Here is a 9,711-nt window from a genome sequence, read left to right as displayed (position 1 = left end):
TCATTGAGATGGACATTTGACAGCCTCCGCCTATCGCTTGTTTGCAAAAGTACTGGGACAGTAAACTTGAGGGTGGGAACGCCTTGCTAAAGGCAGGACGCCACCTTTAATGCCACTAGTGCTCCGGGCAGGACCACCTCCATGGGAGCAAGATGATGGGACGACCAAACACCGTGCTTCCTGCCGTCCTAATTGGATCTGCTACCCCATGTCTTCGGTACTCTGCCGGAGGAAACCGACTTGTTGGGCCTAGCAAGCCACGTCTATGGTACTCTGCCAGAAGAGGCCGACTCATTGTGCCTACCTTCCCCTGTCTTCGGTCCGCTGCCTTAGAAGGTCGACTCGTTGCGCCTAGTACCCGCGTTCTGGGTACGCTGCCGGAGAAGGCTGACAAGTTGGGTTTACCAGCTTAAGAGTTCAGTACGCTACCGGAGGAGGCCGACTCGTTGCACTTAGTGCCCCGTGACTCCGGTCAGCATCATATGTTTGCACGCCTTCCACCGTGTGAAAATTGGCGGCTGATGTGGGAGCACTTGCCTGCAGTGGTGGCCCTTACCTGAGTAAATGCGAGAGCTGCGCACTTCGCCCGAGTCGTGTGCCATGACAGGCACTTTGTCCGTGGAGACGGCTCGAAGTGGACAAGGGCAACCCGGTCCTGACAGCGCGTGCCCTGGCGGCGAATCTGCGTAGCGGTGGGACACCTAGTGGCGTGCGGCTGAGGATCCGAGTCCAAATTCCAAAACAAATTCAAGGAGGCCTCAACTGGAGGAGGTGGCTTGTATTGGACCTCCGTCAGAAATGACGCCCTTATGTGGGACGATTCTCTCATCATGTCTCCAAGCCTTGGAACGGGCGGCGCCAGAGATATGACCAGAATCTTGGATGATGCGAGTGCAAGACATGAGCTACCTTATCCGGCACAGGTACTCGCGGTTCGCTATTTCATGAAGCTCTTGGAAACTGCGTAGAAACTCAAGCAGGCCCTCATTTTCGCCCTGATTTCTGTAGAAAAGCTCTTTTGTGCGTATAATACAGCCTGGAGGCAAGAACTCGTTCCAAAAGCGCTCTAGAAATCTTTCCTGGTTGTGAACAGCCGTTGTGCACGTCTCCGAGCAGCAGCAGATCCTGTTAATGCGAACGGTAGTATACGCGAGAGTAAAGCGCAGTCCGCAATCCCCGCTGTCTTCTGATAGTCCTTTCATTTGTAAAGAAAGTCGTGGACATATTTCTTGTCGACGTAGCCCTTATATTGTGACACTGGCAAATTTAGTCGCACTTCATGATCCCTGTAGAAGATCCCTACATCTTGGAGAGAAGAGGTCTCAGCCGACAATCCGTCAGATGGTACTGCATTCAGTGACACCCGCCTGTTTCTTTATCTTTCGGAATTGAGCCTCTGATTGAACTAGCTCGGACAGCAGGTTAAGCATTCGGCTTATAAAACCAGCGGGATCCTGCCACTTTTCCATTAAACATACTATGAGGAAGAAAGCACTTCACGATAGGTCAGTGATGTTATTTATGTAATAGTTCATTGTCAGTTTCCATTCATGGGCGCGCACTGATGAGCTCGGGCAGCCGTATTCCTCACACCTGAGCCAAGACAGAAGAAAAGAGCCCGTTGAAGTATGTGGCCTGAGTGCGCATACATCTGCTCCCAAAAGTAGAAGAGAGCGATACCATCCGAGCATAAGCTTCGGTGAATTCGGTTCCTAAAGCGAGATTTTTGTCTACAGAGTAGAGCAAGAACACACCTCACAAATGGCAAGAGTGCCCCGCACCAACAGGCTGTCACCAAGAGCCGAGTTGGCAGACCTCCCTCTAGGCGCCATTCAAATTTCTGTTACCGTAAGCAGAAATCCTCTTCGTATTTGAAGCACATGTTAACAGGAGCCGTGCACGCAAATTGTCTTAATTCACGAGTCGGTATCTTGAGTGTTGGAGTGCGCTAATACAAGGCACAAATGCTGTGCTTTTCCCAGTGAATAAAACAGTGACTGCGATGCTTCATGCTATCGTCTGGCACATTCGCCTCCCTTGTTTCTTTTTAGTGAAAAGTAGCGTACGGGTTATTAAGAGCGCAGAACATTTCTTTCCCCACTATGGGACATGCATGTGAGCTGAGCCTTCAGTGTCTTTCCTTAAATCAATTTACCTTCCCGTACTGTTGAACCCCAATTCTGCAGAACAATCAAGACGAAGTTCTCTCATGTGCCGGCGTTATAGAGCCGAAAATGGCGTGCCAAGGGCTCGAAAATTTAAACATCTATTAAAACAATATCTGAACCTCACTAAAGTTTCTAAATCTTCACAACCTCAATAAGAATAGAAGGTTAACACAAATTCTTTGCAATTTAGACAACTATACTTGTAAAAGCTGATAAGTACGTTTTGTTCGTTTCATTGGGCCCTCCAACAAACATGTGAAAGAAAAAAACTCGAGAGCAGCCTATGGATTATCCTAGTAAAGGCTATCCCGGTCTACCTTGTCACCAGCAGCAGAGAGCAAAAAGTGTCGGAATAATTAGGTACAACTAGGAGCTTGAGTTCGAAGAGTAATTTGAAGTCTCTACGACAACCATATTGCCGCGAATCATTGCAGTGTTTATTTGTTCTTCCTTCAAAGCTGCCGGCACGCTGCTTTATAACTGTGTTTGCGATGCTGGATGCGATTAGATTTATCTCAATTGACCGCATCGAGACGGAGCTAATTCTACGTTATTCCAGAATGCTGTAGTAACTTCGCACGCTTTACCTCGTAAGTTCCCTATGAGTTTTAAATTGAGTACGGTGGAGAGCGGCAGTCATTGTGTTTGACGAACGCCGAGTATGCTTGTCGCTAAGCTGCCGTCCAGTGGTTCAGTCTATTGTGGGCGCAAGTCAGCCCCAATCAAGAGCTCTGTTTAGACGCCATTTTCGCTCTGTCTGCTCTCCTGATTTCTGTCAGCACTCCGTGACAATATTCAGCATTTCCTCTTCCCCTTCGGACGGTGGACTCGCGGTCTACTTCAACTTGTTAAGTGCTGCTATTGTGTATCGTCAAAATTGTTATTTTTTTGACTGGGTGCTGTGAACATTGATGACGCAGGATTTCCACGCATAAAACAATACTCCCCTTTATTGTTCCTTTTAATTTCACCATTCGTTCATGTTGCTAAGTTCATACACCTTTTTAAACGTCCCCATCAGCAATGTTTTTCTGCGAGGATTAAAGAAAAAACATACGGTTTGTCATTTATTTGTAGGCTGTATTCGCTGAGCAAACTCGAAAACTCCGAATCTCGCTTGTCATTTTGTTTTATAATAACAAAGACTTCGACTCTCAAACGGTCTAATTATGAAGCGGCATGCAATGTTCTAGTGTGTTTCCATTCCTTCGCACTAAAGGACTGAAGTCACAATTTAAATATTCAGCGCTTAGTCATCCCAGACAGAGCATCCCCTGAGTTTGATGTTTAATTCAATAATGATTGCGTATTTAAATGTTAATTCGATTTGTAGCAATATAATTTTTCGTTTACTAGAAATATTTGAATAACATACATAGAAGTACAAAGAAAAAAGCAACATAAATTTACCAAATTTTCTTCTTTAACTGTTAAAAGAATATCTTCAAGGCAAAGCACTTGAGCCCCGGCACTGCGGTTCTTTTACAAATCTGTTTTGTCCTCGTATCCCTCAAATCCTAAAGCAATCGATAGGCTTGCATTCAGGCGTTTTAAAGAAATTGTTGTAAAAAAACTAATTTATTATTATTCAGTAGAGAATGTCGCTGTAAATCTTTGTTCTGTTACAAGCTCGCTTGTGCGCAAAACAAAGATTAGTAGTCGCTCTAAAAGAGGAAGCCAATGACACCACAGTTTGTTAGGCATTATTTCGGCTTGTATTGATGTTTTGTCGTTGTCTCATCTCTTTCAATAAAACAGTGGGCGTCATTGGCATCATCATCAGTGTAACTACGCCCACTACTGGAGAAAGGCTTTGCCTATATCCCTGATATTAACCCTGTCCATTGCCAACTCCGGCCATCATGTTTCTATAAACTTCATACTCTCTTCAGCCAAAATGATAATATATGCTTCTTGCTACCCTTGCCTTCATTTGTAAGCCGTTGGTTTAAACTACCACTAGCAGTGCGCGTTCTTTCCATGCCCCACTCTCGTCTTTATTTTTAGCCAGAATATAAAAAACGCCCTAGTTCCCTGACCCATTCTGCTCTCTTCCGTAGAACTATGAAAAAATGAAAAAGTTACCATATTCCTATCAAGAAACGTTATAACATGTCTGCTGTGTAAGATTTTTTTTTCATACCCTATATTAATTTTAAATACATTTCATGTTAATAATATCCGAGTCTTTCTCTGTATGCGAAACTGCTGCACAACTGCTATGACCATCAGAATGCAAAAAGGTACTAGATTGCCAGTGTGTAAGCAAGGCGATTTCAATCATAGACGTGTTTTGACTTTTGACATTCCTTGGTGCTGACATGTCAAAATGCTTCAACATTTTCTTCTAGCTCTTTTGAGATTTCAGAAAACGAAGAACAGAGTCATTGAACCAATTTTTTGTCAGCAGATCTTAAACAAAGTAAAAGTCAATTCAATCTGATTATATATATATATATATATATATATATATATATATATATATATATATATATATATATATATATATATATATATATATATATATATATATATATATATATATATATAGGACAGGCTCTGTCCGAAACGTCGACTGAAAATAAATCTATGGCTAAATGAAGCGTTTTCAACTTTGAATTTTTGCCTCTAGCAACCAAATACGTTTATCTTTCTGTACTATATATATACCTCCGTTCCTCCGTTCGATGGCGTTCCACGTCACGACAGCGGTAATAAAGGACGTACTATGTCCGCCGCTTATGGACGAGGGGTGTGGCGCTCGTGAACACCCTCAAGGTTAGGTCAACCGTGAAACTTAAATACCCCCGAAAGCAGGAGATTTGACAACCGCCGCCGTAGCTCCGATGGTAGAGCACCGGACACGATATTCGGAGGTCGTGGGGTTGTTTCCAACCGGCGGCATGTAGTTGTTTTTTCTTCTGCTTTCATTATCGTATATCTTACAGCAATAAATATTCAATAGTAATCTCCAGTGCAGTTATGTACACCACAAATGATAATAATGATAATAAATATATCCCCTATCATACATACAGACATATATATATATATATATATATAGAGAGAGAGAGAGAGAGAGAGAGAGAGACTAATGGATAGAGGAGAGATGGATAGAGGCCTGGTTGTTGGCCTAGCATGCTACTTCACGCGAGGGTGAAAGAAGAGAAGACTAGAGAAGAGTAGGGGGGAAAAAGAGAGTAAAATGGAACAAGAAAGTGTGAAAGGTGAAATCAAGGATACTCAACACTTACACACATGATTATAAAAGGGTGTCCACCAAACCCCTGTCTCTAAAGAAAACTAATCATGCTTTTGTCCCGCGCGTCCCCGAAGCCGCGTCCCTTCAGGCTCCAAGGGCATGCTCCAGGTGCACAGGGCCGTCCTTTCGGAGTCCTAAAGCACTTAAAAGTGCCTTGCGTTGATTGTTCAGAGTTTGTAGCGGGAGACCAAATGTGGAAGATCATCGGGCACACCACATGTCTGGCACCGAGGGCTTCTTGATGCACCAATGTTATGCAAATATGATTTAGCGTAGGCAACGTACAAGCGAATTCAGTGCAGGCAATTACGATCGCGTCTATCAATATTGCTCGGCATGCGGAAGTCACAAGTATGGTCGATGCGAAGAAGGGGTCTATTTTGACGCTGCGGATCACACCACAGAGAGCGGAGCTTCTGCTAGGATTTTATCCAAAAGACTCGCGCCATCACTACGAGAACAAGGTAAAATTTGGAACAAGGAGGTGTCGCCACGCGCCGACCTCGCTGCACCGTCTGCGTACAAACTGTGTTGAATATCGATTATTCTCGTATGTTTATAAGCACGTTTTGGCCATTTTTATGTCCTTCAATAAATGTTTTCAAGAAAAATCTAGAGCATAGTATGGAATGTCCTCGTAACGCTATCCTGGTCTACCTTGTCGCCGGCAGGAGAGAGCCCGAAGTGTGGTAGTGAAAAATTAGTGCTAGGAGTTTGTTCGGGTCCAAGACAAACTTTAAGCCTTCGTGGCAACGATATTATCTCTTCTGCTGCTCCTTCGGCCAGCGGACGCTTGATCTGCTTGAACTCATTAAGCGCTGTTCTTTAACCCCATGTCAAGACCTTTTTTGCCGTTAGTTGGTCTCAACCGTGAACAGGCAGGTGTTGCACGCACACCTAGAGCTCTCGCCTTTGTCGTCCTTAGGACCGGAGCAGCTTTGACCGATTTCAGAGAAATATGTCTAGATGTTTGTGTTTTTTTCGTTCTTCGTTTTACCTAATTTCAAAGTTAATAAAAAGTGGGTGAAGAAAAAACGCGTCATAACAAATAAATAGCTGAAATGTTAAGACTGCTTCGCTTTGCGTTTTGGGTTCATTTTTGTCTTTGGCAGCGTTTTCTGAGTTTGCTGAGAACGGCAGCTAAGATCATTTTTCTTTAAACATTACAAACTGTAATAGCCGAGAAGGGTACGTGTTGAAGATCCTTGATAATAAGGCTGCTGCTTCGATTACAAAATAAAAATACGAAATAGTGACGGCTGAAGAAAATTGTTTAGTTAGAAGAATGTCTAGTTCGCTTGTGCAGGGCGAAAAATCCTGTTTAAAAAGCGACATCCTTTCGAGAAGGTAATCGAAAGAAGTTACAAAAAACTGACTGTGCCCCCGCATCAGGTCTTATGGTAATGGTTTGATGTTCATCACGCAAACGAGTCAGTTAAGCTTCACGTTCTTCAAACAGAGTGAATCTTCGAGCGATAAGTGTTTCAAACGCAAAATATTACTACAATGCAATATATATATATATATATATATATATATATATATATATATATATATATATATATATATATATATATATATATATATATATATATATATATATATAAAGATTGGCGCAATTATTATCGGATTTCGATATACTTCGTTCGACCTTCCCAGTGCTGGCGTCCCCACCCCCAACCATTGGGCCAGCATTTGACACGCCAGCAAAGCTCATATAACCAAAAGCATTTTGAAAGAGTCGGAGGTCCTAAACAGGTTATCAAGACTAAACTTATTAGCACTGCAGCTTGCAATAGGGTGACAATCAAAGCATATATATATATATTAGCCAAGCAAATGTACTGTGACCGAAATTCCGCATTCTTAGTCGTTTGACTGCGGATGGGTTGAAGAGTTTTTTTTATTATTTTAGAAGTTAAAAACTTTTTACCGCTGCTTTTCACGACTATATTTCTTCGACTAACGTAAAGGGAACAAACTTGTGCACCGATATGGAAGTGCTGTGCTCACTGCAATTAAATCAACCATGATGGGGTAAAATAATAGTGAACGTGTAGTATATAACCGAAGGTCCCATGAAAATCCGCTCACTATATGAGGTGACCAAATGAAAACAATATTAGGAGAGAATAGAAATTAAAGGCCCAATCTTGATAAAAAAAAGTATTTTAACCATCACTAATTTCTATACCACACCGAAAAAGACGGTCCCAACCTCCAGCGTGCTTCAGTGAAATGTAAGGAAATGAGAGCTGGCACACTATTTGGCCTATAAAGAACAGTAGCAGTTTCGTTTCGTTAAAACCCCTTTACTAAGGCCTACAGGCCACCTGGGCTCACTACAGCTTCTTTCCCCAAGCACGCGCCAGAAGCAAAAACGCGTTTGCATCCCTTACGTGAAAGGCGTGAGCGAAACGCTGGCTCGCATCCTCGGTTAAGAAGGGGTGCTAAGAACGCACAAACCGGCTAACACCATCGGACGCCCTCTTCCCCGCCCAAAGAATTGCCACCCTAAAGAAAAGGCCCCATGTAATGTATACAAAATCTTCTGCTCCGTCTGCCCTGCCTGGTACGTAGGGGACACGAAGAACTTCGCTGAAAGTATGAGGAAACACAAAGCGGACGTCCGACAGATGAACCGTAAACGCAGCGCTGTGGCCGAACACTGAGAGGCATGCGACCACCGAATTGACTTTGGCGGTACTATTGTACTGAAAACCGACGCTCACCCGCGCAGGAGGCTTCTACTCGATTCGTGGCATATCCAACCGACACACGAGAATGTTAGTCACTCTCTGGGGACACTTTTCTCTTCATACATCCATTGTTTGCGGCCACTGACCTGGAGGTCTTCCACATGAGGGCTTAAAAAGCCAAGCTGCGCCTCGCTCGTAGTCACACCATGAAGAAGGGACCGAGCCAGTTCCAGAACGTGGTGTTTTTTTTTTTTCGAAAAATTAACTTTGTTGGCGTTAGTCAACTTTCTCCTAAATTTATTTCCCAGGCTGACAGTCCTCTGTCAAATGTATTCTTCTGAGCTTTACTAAAAGTCACCGTGCTGAAATTCCCAGGGCTAGGTATAAAAATTGGTATCGGAAAGAAGTGTTTTTGTGTTGAGGTAGAGGTTGCTACAAGCTACATATGGGGTTAGCCTTGTGGATTCTGCTGGGAATCGATAAACCATAGCAACACTGAAATGCTAAATAAGGTCATCAAATCAGGCGCATGCTTGAGACCTGATTGATCAACATAGGTCTATTGCACCTCTATGGTTTCAGTAGTCTACTGTTTGCAAAGAAAACATTCCCACATACTTTGATCTTAGATCGCATCCATGAATATCTAATCGAATTGAAGGCTAACAAGAAAAAAGGAGTTCTAAAAATGAATTTCCCGGGTCCTGTTCTTTCCAGAAAAGTGAAAGACGCCCCGTGATTCTTTCTGAGAACCTAGAACCATACAAACTGTTTTCCTTTCTCGCCAAAGGTAGAGTGACCAGCAAAAAGCCATGGTGAGTACATAAAAGGAATTTTTATCTTTCTGTAGCCCATGAACAATGTTTTGAGAGCAACCTTTCCAGTGAATCTGCGCAGTGGATGTTATAACACCCACATAGTCCTGCCGTAATGCCATACGGCTCTTCCGGTTTTATCCAAAGCTCTGCCATTTTAATCCACTGTTCTTTCTAGACAGCTTCATCGTGATTTGAAGTTACACCAGCGTTTTCGTACGAGCCCTGTTTTTTCTAGTGCACTTTGTCACTTTAATGTTGCTTTGCTATGCCATATTTTTCGTGTTCTCATTGTCTTTTGCTGTTTCACCACGTTCCTTTTCATTGTTTACTAGTTCCTCCAGCATTGCAGGTCTGCTCCTTCAGTGAACACTAGCTCAAGGGCAGGTGACTAAGTAAAGCATCACTTTGCATATTTCCTCCTTCATGCCCAAAGTAAGATTGTCTCGGACAACCTACCTGCAATTGTGGAAGGCATAAGAAGTTGCAGCTTTTTAAATATATTCACTGATGTTCGTTCCTGTGCATTAATGGTCTTTAAGCTGTTTTACAGCTACAACTATCGGCGCCTCAAAACTTGTGGTCTTCAGTAGTTTGGTGCCGGGCTTTCTGGTGCACAAGCAAATGTAAACCTATTATGCGTCTTAACCCGGGGTTGAGCGGGGGTAGGCTTGGGGGGGGGGGGGGGGGGAGGAGGGGTAGATGTGCTAGAGAGTGGTAAGCGTGACACCTGACGCGGTGTCTGCGCCAAGAAAGAAAAAACGATT

The 9,711-nt window shown here is 43.4% G+C and overlaps 1 protein-coding gene across 2 annotated transcripts in view; it reads left to right on the top strand.

Annotated features, from left to right (window-relative positions):
• Positions 1-1,706: 1,706 nt before the first annotated feature.
• LOC144094950 (uncharacterized) overlaps positions 1,707-9,711 on the top strand; it is a 65,312-nt gene continuing 57,307 nt past the window's right edge. For both annotated transcript variants that reach the window (XM_077628818.1, XM_077628817.1), the window contains exons 1-2: positions 1,707-1,848; positions 8,847-8,944. In XM_077628818.1, coding sequence (XP_077484944.1) covers positions 1,762-1,848; positions 8,847-8,944 — 185 coding nt within the window. In that variant the 5' untranslated portion in view covers positions 1,707-1,761. The remainder of the gene's footprint in view (positions 1,849-8,846; positions 8,945-9,711) is intronic.

This window comes from Amblyomma americanum, chromosome 6 (assembly GCF_052857255.1).
Source record: "Amblyomma americanum isolate KBUSLIRL-KWMA chromosome 6, ASM5285725v1, whole genome shotgun sequence".
NCBI classification, from domain to species: domain Eukaryota; kingdom Metazoa; phylum Arthropoda; class Arachnida; order Ixodida; family Ixodidae; genus Amblyomma; species Amblyomma americanum.
This window is presented reverse-complemented; position numbering and strand designations above follow the sequence as displayed.